This window comes from Oncorhynchus gorbuscha, linkage group LG02 (genome assembly GCF_021184085.1).
Source record: "Oncorhynchus gorbuscha isolate QuinsamMale2020 ecotype Even-year linkage group LG02, OgorEven_v1.0, whole genome shotgun sequence".
Classification (NCBI taxonomy): domain Eukaryota; kingdom Metazoa; phylum Chordata; class Actinopteri; order Salmoniformes; family Salmonidae; genus Oncorhynchus; species Oncorhynchus gorbuscha.
This window is the reverse complement of record NC_060174.1, coordinates 111,561,481-111,583,212: the sequence shown is the minus strand read 5'-3', so window position 1 is coordinate 111,583,212 and position 21,732 is coordinate 111,561,481. Positions and strand designations below refer to the sequence as shown.

Genomic DNA, 21,732 nt, shown 5'->3' with positions numbered 1-21,732 from the left:
CCATCTCTTCATTCAAAGACTCAATCATGGACACTCTTACTGACAGTTGTGGCTGCTTTGTGTGATGTATTGTTGTCTACCTTCTTGATCTTTGTGCTGTTCTTTGTGCCCAATAATGTTTATACCATGTTTGTGTTGCTACCTTAGGTCTCTTTATGTAGTGATATGTGTTTTGTCCTATATTTAATTGTATCATTTTTTAACCAGGCCCCCGTCCCTGCAGGAGACATTTTAGTAGGCCGTCATTGTAAATAAGTTGTTCTTAACTGACTTGCCTGGTTAAATACATAAAATGCATTGTTGTCTATGGGAGTTAATAACCCTAACCCAGTTAATCTGTATACAGAATTACTCTCCACAACAGCACCATAGTAGCTCATTTTCACTCATTTCAATTTATTCAGCAGTAATTTCCATGGAAACCATATATCCAGTTTCACTTGTTTACAGATGATGTCATGTAAATAGAATGTTCTCTATCAAGGGTTAGAAAACAAGAACATGCCCTGGAGAAGAAGGGGATTGGCAGAGAGCTTAGTCAGGAGTGATGTCATGAATAAAGCCTCTCCTACTCTGTAAATGAAGATTCCACCAATCATAGAGCATTATAGAAGGTACCAATAGATCAGCTCCACACCTGGAGATAAGCAGCATGGCCGGTTGGCGATCTTCCCCTCTGAAGACTTAATATAGGTGAGTGAACTCTGGCCAATCAATCAATGAACAAACTACAAGGGAGAACATACAACCAGCAGAACTGTCAATGTGTTCACAACATATGGTTCTTCAGAGGAGCTGCGGTGGTCTGCAGTGGGCATGTGAGTGAGTCTAGGGGGCATTCTACATCTTACTTTGGCTTTTAAACACAATCTCCAATACTCTTTGTACACACACACAGGGGCGGGTCTGTAACAGTTCCCTTTATAAACATGAGTGACATTATGGCTTCTGGTCTAAACTAACTACCTGGTCGCAATAAATAAAGAGAGAGATGGGGAGGGGTGTTATACTCTGGGAAGGGAGTGAGTCCTGCCTCACCCCTTTAAGGGGGAGTGTCATTGTGGTGGGCCAGCTAATCACAGAAGCATGATGAAATGGTTTCCACCAGTCAGATCAGCTTGCCGACGGCTGCAGCCAACCACAGCTTGGCCTGGTGAGAGAGTTGTCCAATCAGAGCAGCATGGTGACAGGCTTCTCCAGGAACTTCCTGAACTCTGCGAGCCACTGAGCTCCGATCGCTCCGTCCACCACGCGATGGTCACAACTCAACGTCACCGACATCATGCTGGCCACATCAAACCTACACACACGACAGAGCACAGTATGATCACCATTAGTTTTAAAAGCCCTGTCCGTAAACCGTCAATATCATGATGACGTCACATTATGAAATCACATTAAATCATGTCAATGACATCACCATCGCTTCCACCTGTCAATCTAACCAGGCCCACTGCATGAGGATTGGCCAACCCTCAGCCTGGTTCCTCTCTAGGTTTCTTCCTAGGTTCTGGCCTTTCTAGTTTTTCCTAGCCCTGCATGAGGACTGGCCAACCCCCAGCCTGGTTCCTCTCTAGGTTTCTTCCTAGGTTCTGGCCTTTCTAGTTTTTCCTAGCCCTGCATGAGGACTGGCCAACCTTCAGCCTGATTCCTCTCTAGGTTTCTTCCTAGGTTCTGGCCTTTCTAGTTTTTCCTAGCCCTGCATGAGGACTGGCCAACCCTCAGCCTGGTTCCTCTAGGTTTCTTCCTAGGTTCTGGCCTTTCTAGTTTTTCCTAGCCACCGTGCTTCTTCATCTGCATTGCTTGCTGTTTGGGGTTTTAGGCTGGGTTTCTGTACAGCACTGAGATATCAGCTGATGTAAGAAGGGCTTTATGAATACATTTGATTTGATCTCTGGTGGTGCTGAAAATATCCACTCGTTAGTTTGAGAGCCCTTATATTTACCAGTGTGGTATGATAGTAGTGTAGTCTAGCAGAGTAAAGTACAGTGCTGTGAAAAACTAAACACCTTCGCGATTTCTTATTTTTTGCACATTTGTCACACTTAAAATGTTTCAGATCAAACCATTTGTAATATTACACAAAGACAACCCAAGTAAACACAAAATGCAGTTAAGTGATCATTTGATTTATTAAGGGAATAAAGCTATCCGAACCTTCATGGCCCTATGTGACAAAGTAATTGCCCCCCCCTTGTTAAATCATGTTGGTTAAGGACTTAAGTATTTCACTGTAAAGTCTACACCTGTTGTATTAGGCGCATGTGACAAATACAATTTAATTCCATTTTTGATTTGATCTCAAGGACGAGCAATGGAAACAGGATGCTCCTCAATTTAGAGTCTCATAGCAAAGGGTCTGAATACTTATGTAAATAAGGTATTTCTGTATCATTTTAATACATTTGTAAAAAATATATATATATTTTTTTCCGCTTTGTCATTATGGGGTATTGTGATGTCGGCTGGGTGTTAAGTGCGGTTTGGCGGGTCATGTTTCGGAAGACGCAATAATCAATTAACCTTTTAAAATGATAAACTTGGGGTATTGTGTGTAGATATTCTAAAATGGATTAGTATTTATTTAAACTAAGGTTGTAACGTGACAAAATGTGGAAGAAGTCAAGGGGTGTGAATACTTTCCGAATGCACTGTATATGTAGAGGTAGTATAGTGTCAATGGAGTAGGCCTGGGGTTGTACTATAGTCTAGTGTTGTTATAGTAGTAGTATTGTATAGTGGTAGTGTAGTTACCCTTTCTCATTGTCAGCGGGCAGCAGTCTCTTCTCTGAGCCCCCTACTGCCAGTATACAGGCCTGGGGTTGTACTATAGTCTAGTGTTGTTATAGTAGTAGTATTGTATAGTGGTAGTGTAGTTACCCTTTCTCATTGTCAGCGGGCAGCAGTCTCTTCTCTGAGCCCCCTACTGCCAGAATACAGGCCTGGGGTTGTACTATAGTCTAGTGTTGTTATAGTAGTAGTATTGTATAGTGGTAGTGTAGTTACCCTTTCTCATTGTCAGCGGGTAGCAGTCTCTTCTCTGAGCCCCCTACTGCCAGAATACAGGCCTGGGGTTGTACTATAGTCTAGTGTTGTTATAGTAGTAGTATTGTATAGTGGTAGTGTAGTTACCCTTTCTCATTGTCAGCGGGCAGCAGTCTCTTCTCTGAGCCCCCTACTGCCAGTATACAGGCCTGGGGTTGTACTATAGTCTAGTGTTGTTATAGTAGTAGTATTGTATAGTGGTAGTGTAGTTACCCTTTCTCATTGTCAGCGGGCAGCAGTCTCTTCTCTGAGCCCCCTACTGCCAGTATACAGGCCTGGGGTTGTACTATAGTCTAGTGTTGTTATAGTAGTAGTATTGTATAGTGGTAGTGTAGTTACCCTTTCTCATTGTCAGCGGGCAGCAGTCTCTTCTCTGAGCCCCCTACTGCCAGTATACAGGCCTGGGGTTGTACTATAGTCTAGTGTTGTTATAGTAGTAGAATTGTATAGTGGTAGTGTAGTTACCCTTTCTCATTGTCAGCGGGCAGCAGTCTCTTCTCTGAGCCCCTACTGCCAGTATACAGGCCTGGGGTTGTACTATAGTCTAGTGTTGTTATAGTAGTATAGTATTGTATAGTGGTAGTGTAGTTACCCTTTCTCATTGTCAGCGGGCAGCAGTCTCTTCTCTGAGCCCCCTACTGCCAGTATACAGGCCTGGGGTTGTACTATAGTCTAGTGTTGTTATAGTAGTATAGTATTGTATAGTGGTAGTGTAGTTACCCTTTCTCATTGTCAGCGGGCAGCAGTCTCTTCTCTGAGCCCCCTACTGCCAGTATACAGGCCTGGGGTTGTACTATAGTCTAGTGTTGTTATAGTAGGAGTATTGTATAGTGGTAGTGTAGTTACCCTTTCTCATTGTCAGCGGGCAGCAGTCTCTTCTCTGAGCCCCCTACTGCCAGTATACAGGCCTGGGGTTGTACTATAGTCTAGTGTTGTTATAGTAGTATAGTATTGTATAGTGGTAGTGTAGTTACCCTTTCTCATTGTCAGCGGGCAGCAGTCTCTTCTCTGAGCCCCCTACTGCCAGTATACAGGCCTGGGGTTGTACTATAGTCTAGTGTTGTTATAGTAGTAGTATTGTATAGTGGTAGTGTAGTTACCCTTTCTCATTGTCAGCGGGCAGCAGTCTCTTCTCTGAGCCCCCTACTGCCAGTATACAGGCCTGGGGTTGTACTATAGTCTAGTGTTGTTATAGTAGTAGTATTGTATAGTGGTAGTGTAGTTACCCTTTCTCATTGTCAGCGGGCAGCAGTCTCTTCTCTGAGCCCCCTACTGCCAGTATACAGGCCTGGGGTTGTACTATAGTCTAGTGTTGTTATAGTAGTATAGTATTGTATAGTGGTAGTGTAGTTACCCTTTCTCATTGTCAGCGGGCAGCAGTCTCTTCTCTGAGCCCCCTACTGCCAGTATACAGGCCTGGGGTTGTACTATAGTCTAGTGTTGTTATAGTAGTAGTATTGTATAGTGGTAGTGTAGTTACCCTTTCTCATTGTCAGCGGGCAGCAGTCTCTTCTCTGAGCCCCCTACTGCCAGTATACAGGCCTGGGGTTGTACTATAGTCTAGTGTTGTTATAGTAGTAGTATTGTATAGTGGTAGTGTAGTTACCCTTTCTCATTGTCAGCGGGCAGCAGTCTCTTCTCTGAGCCCCCTACTGCCAGTATACAGGCCTGGGGTTGTACTATAGTCTAGTGTTGTTATAGTAGTAGTATTGTATAGTGGTAGTGTAGTTACCCTTTCTCATTGTCAGCGGGTAGCAGTCTCTTCTCTGAGCCCCCTACTGCCAGAATACAGGCCTGGGGTTGTACTATAGTCTAGTGTTGTTATAGTAGTAGTATTGTATAGTGGTAGTGTAGTTACCCTTTCTCATTGTCAGCGGGCAGCAGTCTCTTCTCTGAGCCCCCTACTGCCAGTATACAGGCCTGGGGTTGTACTATAGTCTAGTGTTGTTATAGTAGTAGTATTGTATAGTGGTAGTGTAGTTACCCTTTCTCATTGTCAGCGGGCAGCAGTCTCTTCTCTGAGCCCCCTACTGCCAGTATACAGGCCTGGGGTTGTACTATAGTCTAGTGTTGTTATAGTAGTAGAATTGTATAGTGGTAGTGTAGTTACCCTTTCTCATTGTCAGCGGGCAGCAGTCTCTTCTCTGAGCCCCCTACTGCCAGTATACAGGCCTGGGGTTGTACTATAGTCTAGTGTTGTTATAGTAGTATAGTATTGTATAGTGGTAGTGTAGTTACCCTTTCTCATTGTCAGCGGGCAGCAGTCTCTTCTCTGAGCCCCTACTGCCAGTATACAGGCCTGGGGTTGTACTATAGTCTAGTGTTGTTATAGTAGTATAGTATTGTATAGTGGTAGTGTAGTTACCCTTTCTCATTGTCAGCGGGCAGCAGTCTCTTCTCTGAGCCCCCTACTGCCAGTATACAGGCCTGGGGTTGTACTATAGTCTAGTGTTGTTATAGTAGGAGTATTGTATAGTGGTAGTGTAGTTACCCTTTCTCATTGTCAGCGGGCAGCAGTCTCTTCTCTGAGCCCCCTACTGCCAGTATACAGGCCTGGGGTTGTACTATAGTCTAGTGTTGTTATAGTAGTATAGTATTGTATAGTGGTAGTGTAGTTACCCTTTCTCATTGTCAGCGGGCAGCAGTCTCTTCTCTGAGCCCCCTACTGCCAGTATACAGGCCTGGGGTTGTACTATAGTCTAGTGTTGTTATAGTAGTAGTATTGTATAGTGGTAGTGTAGTTACCCTTTCTCATTGTCAGCGGGCAGCAGTCTCTTCTCTGAGCCCCCTACTGCCAGTATACAGGCCTGGGGTTGTACTATAGTCTAGTGTTGTTATAGTAGTAGTATTGTATAGTGGTAGTGTAGTTACCCTTTCTCATTGTCAGCGGGCAGCAGTCTCTTCTCTGAGCCCCCTACTGCCAGTATACAGGCCTGGGGTTGTACTATAGTCTAGTGTTGTTATAGTAGTATAGTATTGTATAGTGGTAGTGTAGTTACCCTTTCTCATTGTCAGCGGGCAGCAGTCTCTTCTCTGAGCCCCCTACTGCCAGTATACAGGCCCGGGGTTGTACTATAGTCTAGTGTTGTTATAGTAGTAGTATTGTATAGTGGTAGTGTAGTTACCCTTTCTCATTGTCAGCGGGCAGCAGTCTCTTCTCTGAGCCCCCTACTGCCAGTATACAGGCCTGGGGTTGTACTATAGTCTAGTGTTGTTATAGTAGTAGTATTGTATAGTGGTAGTGTAGTTACCCTTTCTCATTGTCAGCGGGCAGCAGTCTCTTCTCTGAGCCCCCTACTGCCAGTATACAGGCCTGGGGTTGTACTATAGTCTAGTGTTGTTATAGTAGTAGTATTGTATAGTGGTAGTGTAGTTACCCTTTCTCATTGTCAGCGGGCAGCAGTCTCTTCTCTGAGCCCCCTACTGCCAGTATACAGGCCTGGGGTTGTACTATAGTCTAGTGTTGTTATAGTAGTAGTATTGTATAGTGGTAGTGTAGTTACCCTTTCTCATTGTCAGCGGGCAGCAGTCTCTTCTCTGAGCCCCCTACTGCCAGAATACAGGCCTGGGGTTGTACTATAGTCTAGTGTTGTTATAGTAGTAGTATTGTATAGTGGTAGTGTAGTTACCCTTTCTCATTGTCAGCGGGCAGCAGTCTCTTCTCTGAGCCCCCTACTGCCAGTATACAGGCCTGGGGTTGTACTATAGTCTAGTGTTGTTATAGTAGTAGTATTGTATAGTGGTAGTGTAGTTACCCTTTCTCATTGTCAGCGGGCAGCAGTCTCTTCTCTGAGCCCCCTACTGCCAGTATACAGGCCTGGGGTTGTACTATAGTCTAGTGTTGTTATAGTAGTATAGTATTGTATAGTGGTAGTGTAGTTACCCTTTCTCATTGTCAGCGGGCAGCAGTCTCTTCTCTGAGCCCCCTACTGCCAGTATACAGGCCTGGGGTTGTACTATAGTCTAGTGTTGTTATAGTAGTAGTATTGTATAGTGGTAGTGTAGTTACCCTTTCTCATTGTCAGCGGGCAGCAGTCTCTTCTCTGAGCCCCCTACTGCCAGTATACAGGCCTGGGGTTGTACTATAGTCTAGTGTTGTTATAGTAGTAGTATTGTATAGTGGTAGTGTAGTTACCCTTTCTCATTGTCAGCGGGCAGCAGTCTCTTCTCTGAGCCCCCTACTGCCAGTATACAGGCCTGGGGTTGTACTATAGTCTAGTGTTGTTATAGTAGTATAGTATTGTATAGTGGTAGTGTAGTTACCCTTTCTCATTGTCAGCGGGCAGCAGTCTCTTCTCTGAGCCCCCTACTGCCAGTATACAGGCCTGGGGTTGTACTATAGTCTAGTGTTGTTATAGTAGTAGTATTGTATAGTGGTAGTGTAGTTACCCTTTCTCATTGTCAGCGGGCAGCAGTCTCTTCTCTGAGCCCCCTACTGCCAGTATACAGGCCTGGGGTTGTACTATAGTCTAGTGTTGTTATAGTAGTATAGTATTGTATAGTGGTAGTGTAGTTACCCTTTCTCATTGTCAGCGGGCAGCAGTCTCTTCTCTGAGCCCCCTACTGCCAGTATACAGGCCTGGGGTTGTACTATAGTCTAGTGTTGTTATAGTAGTAGTATTGTATAGTGGTAGTGTAGTTACCCTTTCTCATTGTCAGCGGGCAGCAGTCTCTTCTCTGAGCCCCCTACTGCCAGTATACAGGCCTGGGGTTGTACTATAGTCTAGTGTTGTTATAGTAGTAGTATTGTATAGTGGTAGTGTAGTTACCCTTTCTCATTGTCAGCGGGCAGCAGTCTCTTCTCTGAGCCCCCTACTGCCAGTATACAGGCCTGGGGTTGTACTATAGTCTAGTGTTGTTATAGTAGTAGTATTGTATAGTGGTAGTGTAGTTACCCTTTCTCATTGTCAGCGGGCAGCAGTCTCTTCTCTGAGCCCCCTACTGCCAGTATACAGGCCTGGGGAGGGTTAATGATGGCTGAGAAGTTCTTGACACCAAACATTCCCAGGTTAGAGATGGTAAACGTGCCTCCCTGAAACACACAGTTTTAGAGGATTCAGCTCCTGCAACCTGTGGGACCAACTAATGTTGTGTGAGTGTTTACCACATTTTTTTTAGTGTGTGTATATATATATATTTTGTTTGTGTGTATAATCTACCTGGAACTCGTGCGGCTGTAGTTTCCCATCGCGGGCCTTGGCAGCCAGGGCGGAGACATCAGAGCTGATAGCAGCCAGTCCCTTGGTGTGGGCGTTGAACACGATGGGCGTTATCAGACCGTTGGGTGTACTCACCGCCACACTCACATCCACCACATGGTTCCTACACACACACACACACACACACACACAGGTAAAACCTGACCTCTTGAAAAAATGTGTTTTTGCATGGTGTCAGTGTGTGTACTCACTGTCGGATAACAGAGTCAAGCCATGAGGAGTTGGCTTCAGGGACCTTAAGGCAGGCTAGAGCACTGGCTTTAATGATGAAGTCATTCACACTCAGCTTGATGTTCTGGGCCTTTACCTCCTAGGAGGAAGGGCGGGAGAGAGGGGGTGAGAGAGAGCGAGAGGGGGGAGAGGTTACAGACAGACAAGACTCACAGAGAGACAGCCAGCCAGCCAGACGACAGACTCACAGAGAGACAGCCAGCCAGCCAGACGACAGACTCACAGAGAGACAGCCAGCCAGCCAGACGACAGACTCACAGAGAGACAGCCAGCCAGACGAGACTCACAGAGAGACAGCCAGCCAGACGACAGACTCACAGAGAGACAGCCAGCCAGACGACAGACTCACAGAGAGACAGCCAGCCAGACGACAGACTCACAGAGAGACAGCCAGCCAGACGACAGACTCACAGAGAGACAGCCAGCCAGACGACAGACTCACAGAGAGACAGCCAGCCAGACGACAGACTCACAGAGAGACAGCCAGCCAGACGACAGACTCACAGAGAGACAGCCAGCCAGACGACAGACTCACAGAGAGACAGCCAGCCAGACGACAGACTCACAGAGAGACAGCCAGCCAGACGACAGACAGAGAGACAGACAGACAGCCAGCCAGACGACAGACACTCACAGCGTTGAGCTCCGTGCGTAGTCCCAGAACTTGGTCCATGTTGACGTCAACAGACAGGTAGTAGTGGGGAATGGTCTGTTTAGACTGCATCAACCTCTGGGCTATCACCTAGGTAACAACAATATCACCTGACATTAAAGTCACATGCCACACCCCTTCCACCTCCAGTCAGATATAACGCTGACTAATACATATTTATACCATGACATCGTTGAATACTTGTTTCTGATTGGCTCGAAGGGCATTCTAGAGCATGCATTTCCCTACAACACACAGTATATCAGCACGGTAGAATTCAATGGCTGTAGTTCAGTCTTAAATGTTCTATGTCTGAGCTGCTTTTGAAAGCTAGTCGAATTGAAAACATTATTGGCATTGTTAAATTCCATTTTCATAATGGCAAGCTAGGAATGATGGTTTGGTTAGCTAAACTAGCGAGTCTGTTTGGTTACCACGGCTCCTACTGTAGCTTTCTATCCAACTTAAACCCATTTCTAGCCGATGTTGAACCCATTTCTAGCGGATGTCGAACCCATTTCTAGCGGATGTCGAACCCATTTCTAGCGGATGTTGAACCCATTTCTAGCGGATGTCAAACCCATTTCTAGCGGATGTTGAACCCATTTCTAGCGGATGTCAAACCCATTTCTAGCGGATGTCAAACCCATTTCTAGCGGATGTTGAACCCATTTCTAGTGGTAAACGAACCCATTTCTAGCGGATGTCAAACCCATTTCTAGCGGATGTTGAACCCATTTCTAGTGGTAAACGAACCCATTTCTAGCGGATGTCAAACCCATTTCTAGCGGATGTTGAACCCATTTCTAGCGGATGTCGAACTCATTTCTAGCGGATGTCGAACTCATTTCTAGCGGATGTCAAACCCATTTCTGGCGGATGTTAAACCCATTTCTAGCGGATGTTAAACCCATTTCTAGCGGATGTCAAACCCATTTCTAGCGGATGTTGAACCCATTTCTAGTGGTAAACGAACCCATTTCTAGTGGTAAACAAACCCATTTCTAGCGGATGTTGAACCCATTTCTAGTGGTAAACGAACCCATTTCTAGCGGATGTCGAACCCATTTCTAGCGGATGTTGAACCCATTTCTAGCGGATGTCGAACTCATTTCTAGCGGATGTTGAACTCATTTCTAGCGGATGTCAAACCCATTTCTAGCGGATGTCGAACTCATTTCTAGCGGATGTCAAACCCATTTCTGGCGGATGTTAAACCCATTTCTAGCGGATGTCGAACCCATTTCTGGCGGATGTTAAACCCATTTCTAGCGGATGTCGAACCCATTTCTAGCGGATGTTGAACCCATTTCTAGCGGATGTTGAACCCATTTCTAGCGGATGTCAAACCCATTTCTAGCGGATGTCAAACCCATTTCTAGCGGATGTTGAACCCATTTCTAGCGGATGTTGAACCCATTTCTAGTGGTAAACGAACCCATTTCTAGCGGATGTCAAACCCATTTCTAGCGGATGTTGAACCCATTTCTAGCGGATGTCAAACCCATTTCTAGCGGATGTCAAACCCATTTCTAGCGGATGTCAAACCCATTTCTAGCGGATGTTGAACCCATTTCTAGTGGTAAACGAACCCATTTCTAGTGGTAAACGAACCCATTTCTAGCGGATGTCGAACCCATTTCTAGCGGATGTCGAATCCATTTCTAGCGGATGTCAAACCCATTTCTAGCGGATGTTGAACCCATTTCTAGTGGTAAACGAACCCATTTCTAGTGGTAAACAAACCCATTTCTAGCGGATGTTGAACCCATTTCTAGTGGTAAACGAACCCATTTCTAGCGGATGTCGAACCCATTTCTAGCGGATGTTGAACCCATTTCTAGCGGATGTTGAACCCATTTCTAGCGGATGTTGAACTCATTTCTAGCGGATGTCAAACCCATTTCTAGCGGATGTCGAACTCATTTCTAGCGGATGTCAAACCCATTTCTGGCGGATGTTAAACCCATTTCTAGCGGATGTCGAACCCATTTCTGGCGGATGTTAAACCCATTTCTAGCGGATGTCGAACCCATTTCTGGCGGATGTTAAACCCATTTCTAGCGGATGTCGAACCCATTTCTGGCGGATGTCGAACTCATTTCTAGCGGATGTCAAACCCATTTCTAGCGGATGTTGAACCCATTTCTAGTGGTAAACGAACCCATTTCTAGTGGTAAACGAACCCATTTCTAGCGGATGTCGAACCCATTTCTAGCGGATGTCGAACCCATTTCTAGCGGATGTCGAATCCATTTCTAGCGGATGTTGAACCCATTTCTAGCGGATGTCGAATCCATTTCTAGCGGATGTCGAACCCATTTCTAGCGGATGTCGAACCCATTTCTAGCGGATGTCGAATCCATTTCTAGCGGATGTCGAACCCATTTCTAGCGGATGTTGAACCCATTTCTAGCGGATGTCAAACCCATTTCTAGCGGATGTTGAACCCATTTCTAGTGGTAAACGAACCCATTTCTAGTGGTAAACAAACCCATTTCTAGCGGATGTTGAACCCATTTCTAGCGGATGTTGAACCCATTTCTAGCCGATGTTGAACCCATTTCTAGCCGATGTTGAACCCATTTCTAGCGGATGTTGAACCCATTTCTAGCGGATGTTAAACCCATTTCTAGTGGTAAACGAACCCATTTCTAGCGGATGTTAAACCCATTTCTAGTGGTAAACGAACCCATTTCTAGTGGTAAACGAACCCATTTCTAGTGGTAAACGAACCCATTTCTAGCGGATGTTGAATCCATTTCTAGCTGATGTTAAACCCATTTCTAGTGGTAAACAAACCCATTTCTAGCGGATGTTGAACCCATTTCTAGCGGATGTTGAACCCATTTCTAGCCGATGTTGAACCCATTTCTAGCCGATGTTGAACCCATTTCTAGCGGATGTTGAACCCATTTCTAGCGGATGTTAAACCCATTTCTAGTGGTAAACGAACCCATTTCTAGCGGATGTTAAACCCATTTCTAGTGGTAAACGAACCCATTTCTAGTGGTAAACGAACCCATTTCTAGTGGTAAACGAACCCATTTCTAGCGGATGTTGAATCCATTTCTAGCTGATGTTAAACCCATTTCTAGTGGTAAATGTGTGAAATTATAACCATGGTATAAAAGGGATAACCAACTCGGGGCTCTATGCGTTCTCCGTAAAATAATGCCACTCTGTGAAAGGTTAGTTCCTCCGCTAGTGCGTTGTGTAACACACCTTCCACGTCGTTGATTCACACACTCACCCAAAATGTGGATCAATAAACAGCCCAGCGAACATATTAAATGGTGAAATAACTATGAAAACTGTAAATCAATCTTTTTTCATTGATTTCAATAACATATGGTTTGTATTTTCAATAAATGTATGTTTAAGTAACGTACATTTTATATTTAAAAAACATGGTATGATCGTGTGACCTTGATGCCTCCAGCTTAACAATGCTCAGCCAAAATATATTTTGTTGAACTAAACAGAGGACTTTTCTTTGTATGCTTTTAGCATGATTTGGACTTGTTAATGCCGCTAACAGGTGCCAGATCCCTCCTTGGCTTGCTAGCTCAGCTCACCCGTCGGATGTTGCTGATGGGGATGTCGGTGAAGGTGCCTGTTGACATGGCAACGGCTGGGGAGGGAGTAGAGGCAGGGCTAGGAGCAGCTGACACTGGAGCCTACACAAACACACAGAAACACCCACAAAATTACATCCCATTTTGAGTGAACATCGCATCAGATCTGTGTCTACAGACAATTAATCAATGAAAGTCTCATGGCCCAATACCAAGCATCGGTAATGGCCCAATACCAAGCATCGGTAATGGCCCAATACCAAGCATCGGTAATGGCCCAATACCAAGCATCGGTAATGGCCCAATACCAAGCATCGGTAATGGCCGAATACCAAGCATCGGTAATGGCCCAATACCAAGCATCGGTAATGGCCCAATACCAAGCATCGGTAATGGCCCAATACCAAGCATCGGTAATGACCCAATACCAAGCATCGGTAATGACCCAATACCAAGCATCGGTAATGACCCAATACCAAGCATCGGTAATGGCCCAATACCAAGCATCGGTAATGACCCAATACCAAGCATCGGTAATGACCCAATACCAAGCATCGGTAATGGCCCAATACCAAGCATCGGTAATAACCCAATACCAAGCATTGGTAATGACCCAATACCAAGCATCGGTAATAACCCAATACCAAGCATTGGTAATAACCCAATACCAAGCAAAGCATTGGTAATAAGAATCCGACGGCGAGTGGATAACCCGTCTCTACCATCATTCCTATTAACCAACGTGCCATCACTGGAGAATAAACAAGATGAGCTCCGATCAAGACGATCCTTTTTATTTCAACTTTATTTAACCAGGTAGGCCAGATCACCTTTATTTAACCAGGTAGGCCAGATCACCTTTATTTAACCAGGTAGGCCAGATCACCTTTATTTAACCAGGTAGGCCAGATCACCTTTATTTAACCAGGTAGGCCAGATCACCTTTATTTAACCAGGTAGGCCAGATCACCTTTATTTAACCAGGTAGGCCAGATCACCTTTATTTAACCAGGGAGACCAGATCACCTTTATTTAACCAGGGAGACCAGATCACCTTTATTTAACCAGGGAGGCCAGATCACCTTTATTTAACCAGGTAGACCAGATCACCTTTATTTAACCAGGTAGACCAGATCACCTTTATTTAACCAGGTAGACCAGATCACCTTTATTTAACCAGGTAGACCAGATCACCTTTATTTAACCAGGTAGACCAGATCACCTTTATTTAACCAGGGAGGCCAGATCACCTTTATTTAACCAGGTAGGCCAGATCACCTTTATTTAACCAGGGAGGCCAGATCACCTTTATTTAACCAGGGAGGCCAGATCACCTTTATTTAACCAGGGAGGCCAGATCACCTTTATTTAACCAGGTAGACCAGATCACCTTTATTTAACCAGGTAGACCAGATCACCTTTATTTAAGCTGGTTGGCCAGTTGAGAACAAGTTCTCATTTACAACTGCGACCTGGCCAAGATAAAGCAAAGCAGTGGGACAAAAACAACAGAGGATAAACACATGGGATAAACAAAAATACAGTCAATAACAGAATAGAAAAAATCTGTATACAGTGTGTGCAAATGAAGTAAGGAGGCATGGCAATAAATAGGCCAACAATTTAGCAACTTACACTGGAGTGACATGTGCAGGTGAGGATGTGCAAGTAGATATCCTACTACAGCGTCTCCAACGCTCGTCGGATTTGGGAGGGCTTGCAAACCATTATGGACTACAAAAGGGAAGCACAGTCGTGAGCTGTTCCGGACAACTGTGTGATCACACTCTCCATAGCCGATGTGAGTAAGACCTTTAAACAGATCAACATCCACAAGGCTGTAGGGCCAGATGGATTACAAGGACATGTACTCCGAGCATGCGCTGACCAACGGCGGCAGGGTAGCCTAGTGGTTAGAACGTTGGACTAGTGACCGGAAGGTTGCAAGTTCAAACCCCCGAGCTGACAAGGTACAAATCTGTCGTTCTGCCCCTGAACAGGCAGTTAACCCACTGTTCCCAGGCCGTCATTGAAAATAAGAATTTGTTCTTAACCTGTTACTCCTACCCCCTACTTTTTCGAACATTCTGTTAAAAATCGCGCGACATTTCAGCGCCCTGCTACTCATGCCAGGAATATAGTATATGCATATGATTAGTATGTGTGGATAGAAAACACTCAGACGTTTATAAAACTGATAAATCATGGCTGTGACTATAACAGAACGTGCATTTCATCGAAATGTGCAGGAAAATCTGATCACTGAAAATGGGAAAATATATCCATGCGCCACTTCAACCAATTGTTAAACGTGAACCACATTAAATGGGGCCGAGGTTGCAATACCTACAGCTTCCACACGATGTCAACAGTCTTGTCATTTGCCTACTATTTGTTTCTTGGTCAAACAGACACAAGGCAGCGCAGTTCTTCCGGTCTACGACCGGATATTTTGGTTGAGATTTACCAGGACATTATTTCCAGACGTACAGCTATAGAATATACATCGCCTCGTGATCAATTTGATCGCTTATTAACGTTTACTAATACCTAAAGTTGCATTACAAAAGTATTTCGAAGCGTTTTGTGAAAGTTTATCGTCGACTTTTTTAATAAAAAAAAAATGACGTTACGTTATAAAACGCTATTTTTTTAGTTGATCACACAGTCTTCATAGATCGATATCTAGGCTATATATGGACCGATTTAATCGGAAAAAAAGACCCAATAGTGATGTTTATGGAACATCTAGGAGTGCCAACAAAGAAGATGGTCAAAGGTAATGAATGTTTTATATTTTATTTGTGCGTTTTGTGTAGCGCCGACTATGCTAATTATTTTGTTTACGTCCCCTGCGGGTCTTTTGGAGTGTTACATGCTATCAGATAATAGCTTCTCATGCTTTCGCCGAAAAGCATTTTAAAAATCTGACTCGTTGCCTGGATTCACGACGAGTGTAGCTTTAATTCAATACCCTGCATGTGTATTTTAATGAACGTTTGAGTTTTAACGAGTGCTATTAGCATTTAGCGTAGCGCATTTGCATTTCCAGATGTCTAGTTGGGACGCCTGCGTGTCAGGTAGGAGCAAGAGGTTAACTGACTTGCCTGGTTAAATAAAGGTAAAATAAAAAATAAATAAAAATAAACTGGCAAGTGTCTTCACTGACATTTTCAACTGGTCCCTGACAGTCTGGAATACCACCATAGCAGATCACCATAGTCCCTGTGCCCAAGAACACCAAGGTAACCTGCCTAAATTACTACAGACCCGTAGCACTCACGTCTGAGGTCATGAAGTGCTTTGAAAGGCTGGTCATGGCTCACACAAACACCATCATCCCAGAAACCCTAGACCCACTCCAATTCGCATACCGCCCCAACAGATCCACAGACGACGCAATCTCAATTGTACTCCACACTGCCCTTTCTCACCTGGACAAAAGGAACACCTATGTGAGAATGCTATTCATTGACTACAGCTCAGCGCTCATATCATAGTGCCCTCAAAGCTCATCACTAAGTTAAGGACCCTGGGACAAAACATCTCCCTCTGCAACTGGATCCTAGACTTCCTGGCGGGCCGCCTCCAGCACGACTCCAACACAGTCACTAAGTTTGCCGACGACACAACAGTGGAAGGCCTGATAACCGACAACGACAAGACAGCCTATAGGGAGGAGGTCAGAGACCTTGTCATTTGGTGCAAGGACATCAACCTCTCCCTCAACGTGATCAAGACAAAGGAGATGATTGTGGACTACAGGAAAAGGAGGACCGAGCACGCCCCCATTCTCATCGACAGGGCTGTTGTGGAGCAGGTTGAGTTCCTTGGTGTCCACATCACCAACAAACTGACATGGTCCAAGCACACCAAGACAGTCGTGAAGAGGGCATGACAGTGCCTACTCTGCACTGGTACCCCCCTGTATATAGCCTCGTTACTGACATTTTATTGTTACTATTTAATTATTTGTTATTTAAATGTTTTCTTTTTTTCCCTTAACTGCATTATTGGTTAGGGGCTCGTAAGTAAGCATTTCGCTGTGAGGTCTACTACACCTGTTGTATTCAGCATTTCACTGTGAGGTCTACTACACCGGTTGTATTCAGCATTTCACTGTAAGGTCTACTACACCTGTTGTATTCAGCATTTCACTATAAGGTCTACTACACCTGTTGTATTCAGCATTTCACTGTAAGGTCTACTACACCTGTTGTATTCAGCATTTCACTGTGAGGTCTACTACACCTGTTGTATTCAGCATTTCACTGTGAGGTCTACTACACCTGTTGTATTCAGCATTTCACTGTGAGGTCTACTACACCTGTTGTATTCAGCATTTCACTGTGAGGTCTACTACACCTGTTGTATTCAGCATTTCACTGTAAGGTCTACTACACCTGTTGTATTCAGCATTTCACTGTAAGGTCTACTACACCTGTTGTATTCAGCATTTCACTGTGAGGTCTACTACACCTGTTGTATTCAGCATTTCACTGTGAGGTCTACTACACCTGTTGTATTCAGCATTTCACTGTGAGGTCTACTACACCTGTTGTATTCAGCATTTCACTGTAAGGTCTAGTACACCTGTTGTATTCAGCATTTCACTGTGAGGTCTACTACACCTGTTGTATTCAGCATTTCACTGTAAGGTCTACTACACCTGTTGTATTCAGCATTTCACTGTAAGGTCTACTACACCTGTTGTATTCAGCATTTCACTGTGAGGTCTACTACACCTGTTGTATTCAGCATTTCACTGTAAGGTCTACTACACCTGTTGTATTCAGCATTTCACTGTAAGGTCTAGTACACCTGTTGTATTCAGCATTTCACTGTAAGGTCTACTACACCTGTTGTATTCAGCATTTTTAATAATAATCATCATCATCAATACTAAGCATTAATAATCATCATCATCATCATCATCAATACTCAGCATTAATAATCATCATCAATACTAAGCATTAATAATCATCATCATCAATACTCAGCATTAATAATCATCATCATCATCAATACTCAGCGTTAATAATCATCATCATCATCAATACTAAGCATTAATAATCATCATCATCAATACTAAGCATTAATAATAATCATCATCATCAATACTAAGCATTAATAATCATCATCATCAATACTCAGCATTAATAATAATCATCATCATCAATACTAAGCATTAATAATCATCATCATCAATACTCAGCATTAATAATCATCATCATCAATACTAAGCATTAATAATCATCATCATCAATACTAAGCATTAATAATAATCATCATCATCAATACTAAGCATTAATAATCATCATCATCAATACTCAGCATTAATAATCATCATCATCATCAATACTAAGCATTAATAATCATCATCATCAATACTAAGCATTAATAATAATCATCATCATCAATACTAAGCATTAATAATCATCATCATCAATACTCAGCATTAATCATCATCATCAATACTAAGCATTAATAATCATCATCATCAATACTAAGCATTAATAATAATCATCATCATCAATACTAAGCATTAATAATCATCATCATCAATACTCAGCATTAAAACCCATCTAGGAAAAACACAGTAAAGTGTGTATGTGGTGACTTACAGCAGGGACAGCCTTGGGAGGAACAAAGGTCTCAATGTCTTTCCTGGTGACTCTACCATCAGGACCAGAGCCTGAAAAACAAACCCAGACACGCGTCAGAGAGAAGGTGTGTGTGTGTGTGTGTGTGTGTGTGTGTGTGTGTGTGTGTGTGTGTGTGTGTGTGTGTGTAAACTCACCGCTGACCTGGGCCAGGTCAATGCCCTTCTCAGCAGCGAGCGTTTTGGCGAGCGGGCTGACGAAAACACGCCCTTTCCTGGGGGTTGCTGGGGCAACGGGGGCTGGGCTAGGGAGGGGCGCTGCATGAGTTGGGGCTGCAACCTAGCACACACACACACAATGTTGTTGTATCTATGAGTTGACTTACAGGTATTCTCCAGTCTGTCAGATAACCATCTAGAAAATGTCTAATTAGCTAACAAGTTATAGTACAATATCTCTAACAATGCTAGCTAACAAGTTATAGTACAAGATCTCTAACAATGCTAGCTAACAAGTTATAATACAAGATCTCTAACAATGCTAGCTAACAAGTTATAGTACAAGATCTCTAACAATGCTAGCTAACAAGTTATAATACAAGATCTCTAACAATGCTAGCTAACAAGTTATAGTACAAGATCTCTAACAATGCTAGCTAACAAGTTATAATACAAGATCTCTAACAATGCTAGCTAACAAGTTATAGTACAAGATCTCTAACAATGCTAGCTAACAAGTTATAGTACAAGATCTCTAACAATGCTAGCTAACAAGTTATAATACAAGATCTCTAACAATGCTAGCTAACAAGTTATAATACAAGATCTCTAACAATGCTAGCTAACAAGTTATAGTACAAGATCTCTAACAATGCTAGCTAACAAGTTATAATACAAGATCTCTAACAATGCTAGCTAACAAGTTATAGTACAAGATCTCTAACAATGCTAGCTAACAAGTTATAATACAAGATCTCTAACAATGCTAGCTAACAAGTTATAGTACAAGATCTCTAACAATGCTAGCTAACAAGTTATAGTACAAGCCATCAGAATGTTGTGTGTGTTACCGGGGCGGGGGGTGGGGTGGAGACATCAGCCCCTGCTGTCTCTACGTAGTCACTGAAGGCAGCGATGTCACTCTCCTTCTCCACGATGATGCAGAGAGGAGCGCCCAGAGGAACGTCACGCGTTCCCTCAGACACCATGATCTTCGCCAGGTAACCCTCCTCCTGCACCTCAAACCCTGCACACACACACGACTAACATCAATGTGTACAGTGTGGTAGTGCTGCGTGGGTCAGCTGTTTTGCTTATCCACATCTGCCCGCAATAGCTAATAACCCATCGACAACCGCCTGACTCTGTGATAGTGACAATCAAACCATTTCCAATGTTTTGGTAGGCTAGGCTATTACTTTGTCAACTTGTTTATAATTAGATACATGCAGCTTCTCGGTCATTACTGCCCTACAAGACTAAATAAATCCTTGTACACCAATGTCATAAAATCGATGATTGCTTCAATGTAATTGACATCTAGTTCTCTCCTCTCTGCTTAGGGACCGGGGAGAAAATGCATAAACAAAAAAACAGAACATTTTCAAATGAAATCAGTTTGACATGTTTCTAGAAATTAAAAGCTGTTAAAATTAGAAAACTACATGTTTCTTTTTTAAATTTTAAATTTGATTTAACCAGGCAAGTCAGTTAAGAACAAATCCTATATTTTCAATGACGGCCTAGGAACAGTGGGTTAACTGCCTGTTCAGGGGCAGAACGACAGATTTGTACCTTGTCAGCTCGGGGATTCGATCTTGCAACCTTTAAGTTACTAGTTCAACGCTCTAACCACTAGGCTACCCTGCCGCCCCAATTACAGTAGCCTGCAGTTCACTTCACGTGCCATTTTGAATTCCCTGTCTTGTGACTGTGGAATTTGTGTACTTCACCTAATCTTCCCAAACAGACTGTGGTTCTGGCAGTTTTTATGTTCACTCTTTATTCAACCAACCAAAAATCCACACATTATTTCAGGACCCTAAAACCCCACGTATATAACCAAATGGGACTGTGAGTTCTGAGTCAATCCAGGCATCACTATGGTGTGGCGTGTATACCCCGTGGGTGGTGCGCGTATACCCCGTGGGTGGTGCGCGTATACCCCGTGGGTGGTGCGCGTATACCCCGTGGGTGGTGCGCGTATACCCCGTGGGTGGTGCGCGTATACCCCGTGGGTGGTGCGCGTATACCCCGTGGGTGGTGCGCGTATACCCCGTGGGTGGTGCGCGTATACCCCGTGGGTGGTGCGCGTATACCCCGTGGGTGGTGCGCGTATACCCCGTGGGTGGTGCGCGTATACCCCGTGGGTGGTGTGCGTGGTGTGTATACCCCGTGGGTGGTGTGCGTGGTGTGTAAACCCCGTGCGTGGTGTGTATACCCCGTGGGTGGTGTGTATACCCCGTGGGTGGTGTGTATACCCCGTGGGTGGTGTGTATACCCCGTGGGTGGTGTGTACTGACCAATGGTAGCCTTGTCGGTCTCTATCTCTGCCAGTAGATCTCCTTCACTGAGTTTCTCTCCAACCTTCTTCTCCCAGCGCTGCACTGTCCCCATGGTCATAGTAGGAGACAGGGCTGGCAGACACACCTAACACACAGATGAGTAGACAGACAGGCAGGCAGGCAGAGACAGACAGAGAGACAGGCAGGCAGGCAGACAGACAGACAGACAGACAGACAGACAGACAGACAGACAGACAGACAGACAGACAGACAGACAGACAGACAGACAGACAGACAGACAGACAGACAGACAGGTTGGGAGGGTTTCTGGTTAAATATAATGCATCTTCACAGAGAATCTCCAGTGAAAGTGTTTAGTCCAGCAACATGTATGGTGTGTGTGTCCTACCTTCATGTGAGTGGGTAGGGAGCTTCCAGGGGAGGGAGCAGGAGGCGGGGCTGCTACAGGGGGAGGGACAGCTGCAGAAGAGGCGGAGCTAGCAGCAAGCTTCTCCAATGTCAGGTCCTTAAAGGCCGGGATCAGATCAGCACTGAAGACACACGCACAGGTCAAAAGACACACGCACAGGTCAGAAGACACACGCACAGGTCAGAAGACACACGCACAGGTCAGAAGACACACGCACAGGTCAGAAGACACACGCACAGGTCAGAAGACACACGCACAGGTCAGAAGACACACGCACAGGTCAGAAGACACACGCACAGGTCAGAAGACACACGCACAGGTCAGAAGACACACGCACAGGTCAGAAGACACACGCACAGGTCAGAAGACACACGCACAGGTCAGAAGACACACGCACAGGTCAGAAGACACACGCACAGGTCAGAAGACACACGCACAGGTCAGAAGACACACGCACAGGTCAAAAGACAC

General features: G+C 44.4%; 1 protein-coding gene across 1 annotated transcript in view; it reads right to left on the bottom strand.

Moving 5' to 3' along the window:
• Positions 1-376: 376 nt before the first annotated feature.
• Positions 377-21,732, bottom strand: part of LOC124015704 (dihydrolipoyllysine-residue acetyltransferase component of pyruvate dehydrogenase complex, mitochondrial-like) — a 38,626-nt gene continuing 17,270 nt past the window's right edge. The window contains exons 4-14 of the mRNA XM_046331116.1: positions 21,241-21,382; positions 20,850-20,976; positions 19,398-19,573; positions 18,526-18,667; positions 18,350-18,420; positions 12,726-12,827; positions 9,130-9,237; positions 8,456-8,574; positions 8,205-8,367; positions 7,941-8,077; positions 377-1,300 (exon numbers count right to left, since the gene is read on the bottom strand). Of these exons, the coding sequence (XP_046187072.1) occupies positions 1,171-1,300; positions 7,941-8,077; positions 8,205-8,367; positions 8,456-8,574; positions 9,130-9,237; positions 12,726-12,827; positions 18,350-18,420; positions 18,526-18,667; positions 19,398-19,573; positions 20,850-20,976; positions 21,241-21,382 (1,417 nt within the window). The 3' untranslated portion in view covers positions 377-1,170. The remainder of the gene's footprint in view (positions 1,301-7,940; positions 8,078-8,204; positions 8,368-8,455; positions 8,575-9,129; positions 9,238-12,725; positions 12,828-18,349; positions 18,421-18,525; positions 18,668-19,397; positions 19,574-20,849; positions 20,977-21,240; positions 21,383-21,732) is intronic.